Source organism: Apiotrichum porosum, assembly GCF_003942205.1.
Source record: "Apiotrichum porosum strain DSM 27194 chromosome Unknown scaffold_5, whole genome shotgun sequence".
NCBI classification, from domain to species: Eukaryota; Fungi; Basidiomycota; class Tremellomycetes; order Trichosporonales; family Trichosporonaceae; genus Apiotrichum; species Apiotrichum porosum.
Genome location: NW_021167112.1, coordinates 344,020 through 357,827, shown reverse-complemented (window position 1 = coordinate 357,827; position 13,808 = coordinate 344,020). Strand labels below are relative to the sequence as shown.

At 58.7% G+C, this 13,808-nt stretch overlaps 5 protein-coding genes across 5 annotated transcripts; 1 reads left to right on the top strand and 4 right to left on the bottom strand.

Annotated features, from left to right (window-relative positions):
* Positions 1–175: 175 nt before the first annotated feature.
* EHS24_007427 (uncharacterized protein) lies at positions 176–1,120 on the top strand (the record flags this gene model as incomplete). Its single annotated transcript, XM_028622794.1, has 3 exons — positions 176–199; positions 240–527; positions 593–1,120. 3 exons carry the CDS (start codon positions 176–178, stop codon positions 1,118–1,120), a joined length of 840 nt encoding a protein of 279 aa, XP_028476687.1.
* A 27-nt stretch (positions 1,121–1,147) lies between these two features.
* Positions 1,148–2,390, bottom strand: EHS24_007426 (uncharacterized protein; the record flags this gene model as incomplete). The annotated part of the gene is made up of 7 exons (XM_028622793.1): positions 1,148–1,258; positions 1,300–1,393; positions 1,432–1,550; positions 1,595–1,833; positions 1,871–2,078; positions 2,116–2,207; positions 2,255–2,390. 7 exons carry the CDS (start codon positions 2,388–2,390, stop codon positions 1,148–1,150), a joined length of 999 nt encoding a protein of 332 aa, XP_028476686.1.
* Positions 2,391–3,519: 1,129 nt separating this feature from the next.
* Positions 3,520–4,249, bottom strand: EHS24_007425 (uncharacterized protein; the record flags this gene model as incomplete). The annotated part of the gene is made up of 3 exons (XM_028622792.1): positions 3,520–3,827; positions 3,884–4,120; positions 4,180–4,249. 3 exons carry the CDS (start codon positions 4,247–4,249, stop codon positions 3,520–3,522), a joined length of 615 nt encoding a protein of 204 aa, XP_028476685.1.
* Positions 4,250–5,217: 968 nt separating this feature from the next.
* Positions 5,218–8,471, bottom strand: EHS24_007424 (uncharacterized protein; the record flags this gene model as incomplete). The annotated part of the gene is made up of 11 exons (XM_028622791.1): positions 5,218–5,382; positions 5,474–5,536; positions 5,581–6,312; positions 6,375–6,702; positions 6,773–7,017; positions 7,056–7,425; positions 7,463–7,692; positions 7,740–8,082; positions 8,137–8,265; positions 8,323–8,361; positions 8,437–8,471. The coding sequence occupies 11 exons, from the start codon at positions 8,469–8,471 to the stop codon at positions 5,218–5,220; spliced, it is 2,679 nt and encodes an 892-aa protein (XP_028476684.1).
* A 930-nt stretch (positions 8,472–9,401) lies between these two features.
* Positions 9,402–10,318, bottom strand: EHS24_007423 (uncharacterized protein; the record flags this gene model as incomplete). The annotated part of the gene is made up of 2 exons (XM_028622790.1): positions 9,402–9,563; positions 9,875–10,318. 2 exons carry the CDS (start codon positions 10,316–10,318, stop codon positions 9,402–9,404), a joined length of 606 nt encoding a protein of 201 aa, XP_028476683.1.
* Between the last annotated feature and the right edge of the window lie 3,490 nt (positions 10,319–13,808).

The following is a 13,808-nucleotide window of genomic DNA, read 5'->3' as shown; positions in this document are numbered from 1 at the left end:
TCGGCAAGGGAGAAAGTCCGGCGGAGTTGCATTTCGAAGCTTGCCCATCTGTCTACAACGATATCTCCGTGAGCGGGGTGTACAGTGACCGAGACGGTCTACGCAGCAGCCCATAAGACAGCAGGCATGGAGTGAAGGTGCTTTCCCCATCTCTTACTCGACCTCTGCTACAACAATGATCATCAAGGGCAGCACTTTCGTGAGTTTGCCAACCTTCAGCACACGAAACTGACCATCAGATCGTCACCGGCGGAACTGGCGGCATCGGCTCTGGCTGTGCGCGTATGCTCCTCGACCAAGGAGCAGCAGTGGCGCTCTTTGACATGATCCCGGTCGAGAAGGGTGACGCGGTTGCTGTCGAAATGACACCAAACGGCCTCACTGGACGCGCGATTTACGTCAAAGTCGACATTACCGACTCGGACGCGGTCAAGGAAGCCGTGGCAGTGGTGGTGAACAAGCTGGGCAACCTCAAGGGCGCCGTGCACTGTGCTGGTGTGGCCATCAAGCGGCCTTGGACCAACGACGTGGCCGAGACAATCCCCGACTTTAAGAAGGTGAGGCGTCGGAAGTGACCATAGCTGACAGCCAGATGCTCGATGTCAACGTCGTCGGCACCTTCATTGTCAATGCGCACGTCGCGGACGCGATCAACTACCCGCTCAACCACCCCAAGTCGCCCACCGAGCACGCCCCCTTCTGGACAACAGACGAGGAGCGCGGTGTGATCATCAACTTTGCCTCGGCGGCTGCCAACCCCTACGCTCGTGTTCTGGGCTATGGACCAGGCAAGACGGCCGTGGTGGGCATCACCAAGGCCATGGCCGACTTTTTGGGCCCCTCGGGCATTCGCGTTGTCTCTATCAGCCCCAGCATTGTCCTCTCTGGCCTTACTGCCAACTTCTCCGGCTACTTTGGCGACGCACTCAAGAAGCACGCTACGTTCCCGCGCGTGCCACTCGGCCCCGAGCACATGGCAAGCACTGTCAAGTGGATCATCGAGAACGTGGGCGTCAATGCCATCGACGTGCCGGTTGACGGAGGGTGGAAACTCGTCATGGACAAGCCTGGAGCCGCAGGCGGTGAGGACCCCCGTGCGCTGGCCCCTGGTCTGGAGTAGACATGTACATTGTTGGGCAGTCGGTCACTATGAACTCGTGCAGATACCCAGGTCGTGTTGGGCATTCTTGGCAAACTTGTGGTTCTTGCAGACACCAGCGTTCTCGACCACGTCGTTGACCCAATCGCGGGACAGGTTCTAAGCGTGTCAGCTAGGTCGCATGGGTTTTGTGCACTCACCGTGTTGGTCGGGTCCACGCGCCAGAGCGAGACGCCGCTGAACTGTGCGCCTGTAGCCTTGAAGCACTTGCCGAGGTCTGTACCGGAGATGAAGCTGAGCGTTAGCTTTCACCGGCGGAAGTCCTAGCTTACCCCGCTTGATTCTCCTGGCGCGGCTTCTGCACCACAATGCGGGTGACCGGGAAGCCCGTCAAGTCGGCAATCTCCTGCCTGGACAGATATGACGAGCTGCCAGTCTTGGTAAGCAGTTGCTGGTGTCGTCAGTACAACGTCACCCAGCAGCACTTCAGCTCACAGTGCAGTCCGTCCAGTTGAAGCTCCCGTCGTCGTAGAACTGAATATTGATCCAAGCGACATCACTCTCAACAGCCTGGATGAACCGAACCCAGACATCGTCTTTCTTGGCAAACCAGTCCGCGACGGGCGAGTACGTTAACACGGCATGCGGGTTGGAAGCCTCGAGGTCAGAGTGCAGCTTGGCGTGGAACTTGGACAGCCAGTCGAAAGCGGCGCCGCTGGCCACGGCCGCGAAATCTGTCGTCAGCAATGGCACACCCAACGTTTCGCCCACCTTCGTAGTTGATATCGACGCCATCGAGGTTGTAGTCGGCAGCAAACTTGGACAGGCTGGCGGCAACCTCCTCAGGATCGTTCGCGTTTGTGGTCACATTGTCGTTTTGCCCAAACGCGCTCACGCGCAGCGTCTTGCCCAGGCGGTGGTAGTCCTTGAGGATGGCGCTTCTCGCATCGGCGGTGAGGTTGGCCCAGGATCCCGCAGCCTGTCGGTCAGCGTTGACTCATGACACCCAAGCTCACGCCACGGAGAGCGTCCGATCGCCATCCCGCAAGTGAGAGGTGGCTAAACGCGACGTCCTTGGCAGCTGGCCATGTAGCCTGTGTCAAGGTGTCTGTGTGGCGTCAGAGACGTGCAAACGGGAAGGTCGCCTCGACGGACTGTTGAAGAATGAGTGGAAGATCGGCTGGTCTGAACCTGAAGAACACCCGTTCGACTTGTGGCCGCCGCGATCCTCAAGCGGAGTGGCAGCGACAACAAGGGATAGGAATGTAGTTACAGCAGAAGCGAACAGCATGACGAGTGGAGACAGACTTTGAGCAAGCTTTCGCCCGTCGCAGTTATATGTTGCTGGCCATTACAACCGGCGTGTGAGCATGTATCCAGCTGACCATGTTGGGTACCTGCGAGAGCATCCGTCGGGTCTTAACTTGCCTCTTTCTTCCAATGTCGTTGGCTGTTGCTGTTTTGGTTGTTTCAAGAGTGGTGTCCCCAGTGCCGGCCTGGAACAGGCAAGTGGCCTTTCGGCCAGCAGGTCGGTCTTCACATGCATGCCCTTGGATGCCAAACATGTCATAGGTTGACACGGGAGTGTTCAGCCGCAACAATCCGGCGTTTGCGGACCCCGTTCCTCATGGACGGCGACTTGTGGGTCGGCCACTTGGCACGAATGGTAAACTGCGGATGGGACATGTCAGACCCTCCCGTTCCGCCGCCATCACCAAGTGTCCTTCCTGCATGTCCTGGGCGGCAATGTTGATTCTTGCCGTCAACCAGGAGTCTTCTGCCCGAACGCGGGAATGGCCACTGGCCATTGGGTTGGTACCACACTGGTACACTGGTCGCCGTCTGCAGCCTCTACACGGAGCCCAGCGTGTAGCCACTGACGTTATGTCGGGGGCTGCGCCGAGATCGTCGGGTTCGAAGCCGGCGGTGTCTGTTGATAGTTGACGCCACACCGTCGCAACAATGAGGTATAGTTAGTTGCACCACCCACGCGTTACACGACATTGGCTGGACGCCTTGAGGTGTGTGGTGCACCTCTAGACATTGTTCGTTGAGCTTGGACCCATACTCTACCTGTGCCCCTCCGCATGGGTCTCCCGCACAATAAGGTAGCACAATGGACAGGTGCATTATATCTACGACCTACCAAACGCTACAAACGAGCCGTGCAGGGCGACGGCGTGCAGGGACCGGACGGTGGCGAGATGGACGCCATTGACGACACCATGGAGGCGTTGCGGTGCCGGCGGCACACGGACACGCCACCCCCGCAACTCGTTTCTTCCCTTGCTTCTCCCCGACTTCAACCGACGACGACACGTTCATGGGCCACGAGCAGCATGCGTCTTGCCAACGTCAACGTCCGAGGCTGCGCTGCACGTGGCTTCCCCCGTCTCCAACTGGTGACATCGGTGAGTCGCCTAGTACGAGGCAGTGCCGCGGCGCTTGCGGCGGCCGCAGATGCATTCGCCGAGGTTGATAAAGATGCCGATGAACAGAAGGGCAGTGGCGATAACGGTGAGCCAAGTGGCCACGCCATAGGATGCCGACTGGTTCTTGTAGACGGCCTGGGCCTTCTTGGTCTTGGAGATGATCTGGCCGAAGAGGGAGAGGTCAATGGCCATGGCGATGACGGAGGCGAGGAAGGCAAAGCCGCCGGCACAGGCCGAGAAGAAGAAGCCGATGCGGTCAGAGGCGAGGGCGATGATGAACGCGAGGCCGGCGAGGCCTAGAAGGGTGGTGTTAGCTACAAACTCGTACCAATGGGTCAGCTCCACAACGTACCGGTGGCGATGGGGTGCATTACCAGACCGTAGGTCAAGTGGTCCAGGGCTGGAGCGATGACGGTTCCATTGCCGTTGGAGGTGGTGACAGTGTCGGAGATGGAGTATCCCAGATGCTTTGCCGAACACTTGTTAATGCCTGCTGTCTGGCAGTAACCCATGACACCATAGCGAATCGTCTTGCTGTCCTGAGTGTGCAAGGTGCCCAGCGAGAGGTGGTCGATGATGGGTGCCGAAACTTTGTCCGTCAGTCCGTGATGCTTTCGGTTACCATTGTGGCAGGACGCCTGCACTCACTGCACGAGACCAAGAGGAGCGCAAATGCAAGGAAGTTGATGCCCCAGGAGACCTTGGCGCCGACAGTCATGACGGATGGAGCTTTTGATGGTGTTAGAGGTGGTTGTGAAAGACTGGTTTGCTCGGGTGGCGATGAGTGATGTGCAGAGGGGGGCCTGCTGGACGGGTGGCCCTTGTTTTGCGTTGCCAAGATATATATCCCCACCACCCCAAACTCCTAGTCCCCCTCTGATGGGTGCCTCAAACCGAGTATACCGAGTAACTAGCTGGTGGCCTGAGCATCGGTCTGTGCCTCTGCGTCCCCATGCGTAGCACCGCAAGTGTTGTTCTTGTGACCAACCTCTAGCCTCTAGCCTCTAGGCTCTGGGCGCGACAGACGTCAAGTCAACAAGCAGGCGGGTGCATTCTACCTCTTACTCATCGACCTGCAGCCTCCTCCCCGCGCATATGCTTACACTCACTACTGGCATCGTCGTCGTCGTCTCCTCTGCACGTCTACTTCCCCGTCCTCCCCGCATATACGTCATGACATGTTGTCAACACCCCCCGTCCACTGCGACAAACCCACGGGCCATGGGGTCATACTGTCCATTGCACGGGCCAGCAAGGGGTCCGATGTAGCAGTCTCGATAAGGGGGTTGTCACAGGCCACAGAACCTCCTCTTCAATACGCCTGGATGGCAGCATGCATGCAAGAGTAGGTATACAGGGACGAGGAGGATGCAAGGACCCCTCTTCAGACCGTTGGGCCCTGCACTCGCACCATCAAGCAAAAAACGTGCATGCGTGCCGAAATGTCTCGAGGCGAGCTTGTGGTACTGCCAAAAAAAAACATAGACAAGTGTCACTGCCTGTCCCTGTGACGCAATGGTGCTGCTCTATCCTGTCGCCGCCCTTTCCGACGGAGGCAGTGCACCAGATGCTGCTTTGGTCGTCAAGAATCACCTTTTGCTGCTGTTGCTGAGCACTCTCGGCAACCAGGGACGGAGCGACTGCGGGCAAGCATGTCATCCCAGTGCCAGGCCCCAGGGCCATCCGTCAACGGGGCGGAATCTCGAGACATGCTTGTTCGATGATGCTCGCGTCGGCACCGGCACCGCCTCTCCATCGTCCCAAGCCAACGCCCTCAAAATCATCGCACAGATACTGACCAAGCATCCAGGTCTGGACCGCATCCATGCGTTCTGCTACAAAGTTACATTGCTAAACTGCGGGACTTTGTTGTGGAAACTCGAGATCCCACCATCCGACCGACTGGCACGTCAGCGCCACTCGCTATGGATCTGACACTCACACTCATCCCGCCCGTTTCGCCCGTAACACCGAGGATGGTGGTTGGGTCCCAAAAGTTGTGCAACTGCCCCGTCAGCCTGGGTTTGGTTGTTTTGGCAGTCTACTCACCATCTGGTCGGTGCTGGTATACAGCTCGTCGAGGTTACCACGTTCAGCCGGGAGCGGCCGGTCTGTACTGGGACCCGCGAGCAGCTGGTCCAGCGCCGTGGCAATGTGCTGGTCGAGGCGGGTGTTGGGGCTCGGTGTGGTGAGGTTTGTGAGCCCGCTCGTGCTGGCCGCGGGGCTGAACATGTTCCCCAGCGCTCCCCCAGTTTCGCTACCGATGCCGCGCCGACTGATGGTGGTTGCCCGGCGGACGCCCTTGCTGGTCCGCTCAATCAATCGCGTCCGCCACCCGAGGAGCTCGTCCTCGTGCTCGCTCGGTGTGGGTGCAGGTGGCCGTGGAGGGATGCCTGTCGGCCCCATGTCCCCAGGCAGACCTGCCCCCACCTCCTTTGACGCTCCAGAGCTGGATGCATCAACTGGTCCAGGCCCGGCACCTCCGCCTCCACCTTCGGCCAGACGCTCCAGCTGGTCCACGCAGCGCTGGCGCAGGCGCATGAGCCAGCGCAGGTTTTGGCTCATGCGTGGCGACGACCGGTTCAGGACCAAGGTCGAGTACACGCTGATCACGAGGTCCATCTGCGCGAGGCAGAATGGCGCCAGCTCAGAGTATGGGTCCGCGAGGATGACGGTGCCCATGGTGACGGCGCAGTTGAAGCTGTGGAACCACAGGAACCAGTGCCGTGCGCAGACGTTTGGATGGAGGGTGTGAAGGCCTGCTGCGATGGAGATCATGATCTGCACATGGTCAGTACAGGTCTGGGGGGCATGCAGGCTGGAGAGAGAGAGAGAGAACTCACATTACTACGCTCGATCACCACGAGGAAGCTCTGGCCCCATGGGGAGCGCACGGGGTCGGCTGGACGAGACTTGAGCGCTCGCACAAAGTACGGCCGGTGGAGGTTGATGAGCTGTTCGGAGATGAGAAACGGAATGTTGTACTGGTGGAGAGTGAGCTCGAGGTCCCATCTATCCACCTCGGGTGAATTCTGGATGGCCTCGTCGGCGCTCGAGAACATGGACGGCAAGGCGAGATACGCTGCCCGACATCTCAGGCGGTATGGAATCGCCTTTTCAAAATCGATGATCCGCGTGTGCAGCGCCATGACAGCGTCCATGGTCGGGGTGCTGAGGTCGAGTGTTGGTCCAAGACACTGTTTCGTCAGCATGCTGGTACCAGACGGAGGTGACAACGTACTCTGCACTGAGCTGGGCAATTTGGTACTTTATCGTGTGATAGCCTCTCTCTTCGCCATTGCTCTCGGCCAGCCGGGCGTCGTACGGAAACTGAACATCGCAGTACCGCCCCTGGATCGAGTTGGGCCGCGAGAAGCAGTTGGCTTGGAACGTGTCTGCGGCCTGCATGTTCCAGAACACGATGCGACGCTCTTCGATGTCTTCTTCCGGCAGGTTCCAGCGAACACCGTCACGGTGGATACCCATCTGGTATAGGTTAGCTGCGGATGGCGAAGACAACCTACAGCCTGTATCATGCGCATCGCTAGGCCCCACAGTGGCCATGCCGTATCGCCGTTGCGTCCATGCTCCGTCTCCAGGTGCACATGGGCCATGAGGTGGAGGCACTGCAGAGCTGGGACAGTGTTGATGATGAGAAAGTTGCCCTTGGTGAGACATGCCCGTGCGGCAGCGAGAAACTCCTCGGCCATGGGGTCGTCTGGCTGCAGTTCGAGGTGGTGAAGTGCACCCATCGCCATCACGGTGAACACCAGGGCGAGCTGGTGGACAAACAGGAGCGCCGTGTCGGGTGATATACCGTGACCCTTGCCAGTTTCGGGGGCATACACCTTGTCAATGAGTGCGCGCAGCTTGTCCTTGGGTACGATCGGGTATCTTTTTTGTCAGCATCGGATGCTGTACGCTTACTCACGACCATGCAAAGTACCGAAAGTACGAGTCCACAAGCGCACGTCCCTGGCTTTCGATGGGTAACCGTTTGCGGAGGTTTGCAATGCTCACCCCGCGCGAACGTCTCGACGATCCAAAGGGGAACGAGTGGCTAGCCCGATCCAGTGCCGCGGAACCCTCATCCTTGTCCTCTGTATTAGGTGACGGCTGGCGCGTTGCGGCGGGAGTCTCGTCAGGCTCGTCAATCTCTTGCTGGGTGAGAGTTAGCATCGCTGACAACGCGTCAGGCAGCGACTCACATCTTTCAGCCACTCGTTGCCGGCGCGGGGCCCGAGGTACTTGGACCGTCCATCCGCAGTGATCATCAGAGTACCGCTCGTGTGCGGATCCTCGTCAAAGAGGAACGCTGCCTCGGGGTGGACTTGTGGCGCGGGGCCAAGGGATGGCAGAGACGCAGATACCGAAGTGACTGACTGAGGACCAGGCAGCTGTGGCTCTGGTTCGGGCAGCGAGTGCATCCCACCTGCCATGTCCAGTCCCATCGATGGTCCCGGGTTGGCCAGGTCCATTTCCATCTCCAGCTCCATGTCGGGGATTGGGAGATCAGCGGGTACGGTGCTCGCAGTGATGTTAGGGGAAGCACTGCGGTCCCCACGAGTTCTCTCATCCGATATGGCTGGGGTCCTTGATACAGACCCAGACGCTCGGGCAGCCCTCCGCGTCGGTGTCCCGGTCCGGAGAGTGTTTGGGACGCTGATCCCGTTCTCAGCAAGTAGGCGTTCCAGCTCGCGTTCGCGTGCACTCAGGGGAGCGGGCTTACGCGCACTAGAATGTGTTGTTAGGGGGGGAAGAAGCTGGAGGGCAGTGACGTGTGTGACTCACGACCGGACAGCAGCGCGGACCCCACCAGGACAGATATTCCTACATCCACGCTTGGTGCAGTTCTGGCATGGGACTGGGATGTCAGTCGCGAAGAGCGATAAGGCAGTCACTTACACTCGCGGTCGCACTTGAGCTTGAGTCGCCGACATTCTGGGCAAGGTGAGTATCTACCCCACGGAGATGTGACGGGTGGATTTGGACAAAGGGGGGGGGGGGGGGGGGGCGGAAAGCGGGTTTGTCCCACCATGTGGAGCGGGGCTCAAAAGCGCTCGGACGTACCCTCACAGCTGTACTTCTTCCGCTCCTTTCGTTGCACCTTGCGCGTCGGCATGGATGCATCGTCGCTCGTGCTCGGCGAGCGTGAACGTGAGCGTGACTGTTCTCTTGGTGACGAGCTCATTGGGTGTGGTAGTGAGTGAGTAACGATGCAAGTGGTGGCGGCCAAGGTGTCAAGTTGGGTAGTCGCTCTTGGTGGGCCACACTTAAATCCGTTCCGCTCCACCACGGAGTTATGGAATGGTTTCGGTTAGCAACCCGGATGAAGTGGCCGAACGAGGTCCAGTTAAACGTATTGTGGTGTTTCCTTTGTGGCATCTTCGCGAGTGCATCAAGAACAGTGCATAGTGGTTGTTACTGCACAGAGCTGCAGGCCAGGATGCCGAGATACAGACCGCGGATCATGTCGGCAAATACCCTAGCCGCTAGTGCCGATCCTAGAGTACGTTAGCAGAGGCCTCTGCAGATGAGCTGGCTCGTAGCTGCCTCTGAACACATTGTATTGTATCATCTACGGCCCTCACTATCAGTGAGGCGCCCACGATTGAACCGAGCATGGGCAAGTTTTGATGATGACTGCTGGTGGGCTACATCCTCCGCCAATGTTATGCCGTATGGGTCTTAGTCACTTTCATAACTTGCGGCAGCGTGTCAAAACCGACCGCCCGTGGAGATGATGGTATGTTGGAAGCAAAGCGAGGTGTGGGTGTGCAGACATACTCTTCCGCTTGATCACTGTTGGCATGTCAGGCCGGCCGAAGGGGCTGGGTCATGGGTTGGCCAATGCGGACCTAGGGAGACGGTCACGGATCACGGACTATCATGGCACGGGTGCTGGCATCACCAACGGGGGCAGCAGTGTACTCTTCATTCGGCCTCTCGTCAATGGTCTCGAGCAAGGTGCCATCTTCGTCAACGTCGTCGCCGCCGTAAGCGTAGTGGAGGAACTTCAACACTGGCTCTTCCTTGCACTCGTTATCGACGTACACGGCTATTGTCATAACTCATAACTGGTCATAGTTAAACATGGAGACAGAAAGAAACGAAACACATTATAGACCCAACTGAGCAGGCCCACCTTGCGCGACCTGCACCCTCTCCAGCCATTGACCCCAGCTCGGCCCCACCCAGGGTCCTGAACGTCGCGCACGCTCATGTTGCGGCCAGGAATCCGTGTCGGCCCTGCATGCTCCGAGTGGACGCGATGGACGGTACGAGTGAGGTGACCAGGGTGACAGGGTAACGACAGAGTTGACAAACCCAAGCTTCAGCTCACGATGGACGCCAGCATGGGCCCCAGGTCAATGTAGATCCTCAAGGCCGTGACCAGGCCGGTGCGGACCGCCCGCTCAACGATCGTGACGGCAGGGAACGAGAAGGCGTTTCCTGCCTTGGTGGTATAGTGCACCAGGGCCTCGAGGACGACCGTGTCCTCACCGCGCTCGTAGCGGTTGACTGTCTCGTGCTGCATGGAACGAATGACGGTCCAGAACCCTTCCAGAGCGGCACGGATGGCATCGTGGCCGCGAGCAGGTGGGTTGTTGCCAAAGATGAGGACAGCCTGTTCGTCGAGCATGGGCAGGGCCTTGTCGAGGTCGAGCGCATCAAAGTGCGTGTACAGCAGGTCGATGGGGTCCAAGGGAGTAACAGCAGCGCCAAGTGGCTCGGCTTTCGCCGGTGAGCCTGTGGGAAGCACAGTCGCAGCGATGGTAGCAGTCATGTTGCAGCTTGGAGTGGGATGGAAAGGAGGATATGATGGCAAGAGAATGGCCGCTGTCGTCCTCCCCAACACCACCATCACCATCAAGCTGGATGCTTCTGAACACTCCCCCTAGCCCCTGTTGCGATGATGCAGCCTGTGCTTCTGTGCGGTTGATACTGCGCAATGGCCAATGATGGACTCCAGACACGCACCGCGGGGGGTGCAGGGGCTTGTGGCGTTATCGTCTGGGCGTTCGCCCACGGACGTCTTCTGATTCCCATCGCCTGCCTTGCGGGCCTTGTAGTGTTGCGAGCTACGCAAGTTGCCAGTTAGGTCATGTCCCAGGTGCACGATGTTACCATCAGTATCTCACTCGTTGCCCTGCCAGGTGGTCATCAGCGACGCCGATGATGGCTTCACGTCCTCGTCCATTTCAACTGTCAACTGGAGGGTAAGCTGATATACCTGGCTGGTAGTGGTCATCGTCATCAGCTCCAGCTCGCAGGTGACGGGAACCGAGAAGCTGTGGCGCGGGCACAATGGTGAGTTGCGGGTCTCGTTGAAACCAAACAAACAGGCTACCTCTTTCTAACCTTCAAGAATGTATCACCGTTGGCCCGGCCTCGTGGCCTCGTGGGGCAAGGGTCACAAAAAGGCTACCCCGGTTTCCGAATAATAGGATCTGGATGTCCGGATCTGGGTTTCTGAAGTAAAGCCCATTGTACTGGGCCGCCAGCGTGTGCTGCCTGCGTTGTGTGGGAACCTTGTTCGCTTCGGTGGATGGGTGGATTTCAACGGTGGGCAACGGGGGCCGATGGAAGCTCCAGGCCGGCGCGGATGTTGTTTCACAGCAACAATGCTGACGCGTCCCAAAGGCCCCCCAACGTCCAAGTTGTGATTCAAGATCGAGGCTAAAGGGGCCAGGACTCACGTACTGGGACTATATCCTGCCGTGCTATATCCAGGTCTCGTCGTACTCTTCGCCCATTCGTATACACTTACGATCACTAAACGCAGTTTGATGGTCGACAGGGCTGGGAGGGAGCCGAGGAGTCCACTGCTGGTCGTCGTCGAGGAGCCGTGTCCCGTGACTGGCTGGAGAAAGGGTTACTTACTGCGGTGACTGCCACGCGGTACGACATTTAGTGGTGGGAACGGGATAGAGGGTACCTTTGACAAAGGTTGATGTCTGTCATGTCGGATCAACGACACGCGGGGCCACCAAAGTTACCAAACATGTGTAGAGCCCTCGTGCTATATTAGTGCAAGTCTGTCCATAACCTTCCGTTTGGTGAACCCCAACAGCCGTGAAGGGGAAGTACGGCAGTGAGAGCAGTGGAGCCCGCTGAACGGCTGCGGCAGGTGACTGCGGCAAGCAGATGAGATTGGCAGGATCTGTGGGCCGTCCAGCCTCCTATATGAAGGCTGAATTGCACAGCTGTTGCTCCTCTGAAACGGTCAGTTGGGTGCATCCCGTTGACATTGCCGAGGCAGACAGCTCCAGTCGGGCAAGAACAAGTGGAGGCGGACCGACGTCTGTTCGTGGTATCCTCTTCATGTGCATCTGGAATAGGGGAGACCCTCCGCCACTTTTCCGGCACGCGCAGGGGAACTGTGGTTCACATTGGTTGGGCATAAGGTATGTGGCGTGTGAGAGATTCTCCAGGCGGATCAACATTTAGTTGGTTCTGGTGTGTGTTGCGAAGGTGGCCGTGGGGCTCGGTGGGGAACTCCGGCGGCACCTTGCATGCTCTCCAACGATAGGTCGTCGCACTCTTTGTCTCGGGCACTTGCCTGAGCCCCATGAGCTGATTCGATAACAATCTGGTGGCGCGGGCGACGCAGCGGTCCGGTTACTGTTCCCCGGCCCACCACAACCATGCAAATGACCGCTGAGGTCCATTGCCGCGGTGTTGAAATGCCAAATTGTGGTGCCAAAATATCAATGTCGGGAACGGTCGATTAGGTATCCACTCTGCATGACGCCAGGGTCCAGGAACTCCTCCACGTTCTGTTGGATGGGCCTCGCAGCCAACGGCGGATCGGCTTCGCCGTTGCTTCGGCGTTCAGGTAGCGAGAAACTGAAATGAGCTCACGGACGATGGGTAAACGACAGCACCTGTCGTCCCCTTTTCCCCCCCGGGACCCCAGGATTGCACGTTGCGGTTGCGCAGCAATATGGGCAGTGCTGCGGCATGCCCAACAATGACAACGAGAGCGATGGCGGTGGTGTGTACTCGTCTGTGCTGCAGTCTCGGTGTGCAACCGACAATGCATCAAACAATGGGCCGGGTTTTCCACCGCGGCGCACCCCATGGCCCTATGGCGCCGGTGGGCGCGAAAATAATAGAAAACATTGCCCAGTCGCTTGACTTTTGTGTCTGGGTAGTGGACGCAGCATACGTCGACACTGTGTGTAGTTCGATGCAATGGACCGACCCCGTGACTGACACGACACGGAATATCGCCTCACGTTGCAGCAGCTCTTGGTTACGGCATGCGCCAAGTCTTATCGGTGCGTAGCGTGCAAGGGGGGATTGGCGCCGAGGTGGATCATCGTGGCTAGCGTGATGGATCATCGTGGCTAGCGTGATGATCGGGGATCCCGACCGGGCCGGCCTTTAGTTGATCCACCTGGCGAGAGCATGTTTTACCGGATGCATACCACAAGGGCACCTGCGTGGCCAGCAAAGCAACACGCTGGGAGGATGTGCCGGTGCTCAGTGAGGACAGCTCGGTTGGCGCGCTGGCCTGCTCGGTGGCTCGCCGAGGTCGCAGAGGTGAATGTGGGGTAAAGGGTCGAGAACAAGGGACGGGTGTTCGCGGAGACGATCGACAGCTCGACAGCCTGTCCTGCGCGGGAGGCGGGCTGCGGCAGCTGACGGCACGACGGAGCAACAAAGATGAGAACAAGGTGCCTTGGCCAAAAGTGAACCCCTCGCTACCGCTACTGTCTCTGGCCCTCTGGGTGGGAGTTCGCAGGTTTACCGCCAACTGCCGCAAAGATGCTCCGGCCTGTGCGGTATGCCCATCAGATTTGTGGGGATTTGGGGTCCCGGTTCACAGTACCCGACTGCCAACAACGCTGACTTGTCACGTGAAGGTCATCATTATCTCGGGCAAGTAGAGGTGATCTGAACCACGACGACCACCCGATGACAACCTTGCCAAGGGGTGCCTCGCGTTCTTGCGGTCAGAGCAAGGCAGAGCCTGATGCCCTTCGTCCCGCGCTGCCCGGGTTGGCCTGCCGCGGTCGTTGCTCGCACGTTCAAGCGGGCATGCACCCAAACCTGTGTTGTTCATGTGCCCGCCCGCCATGGCCTCGGAGGTTCTCGCAACCTGGACAACCTGGGGGATTGTGAGGCCGCAGCCACAGGGCACGCCCACCGCCGCGCGGGTCACAGAGAGCCTGGCTGGCTGGACAGCCACCGCCGTCACCTTTGTGTGGTTGTGCTGGGATGGGGAGACACTACTTTTGTGTGCGCTCCCACAGAGAGACAGTTGCCCA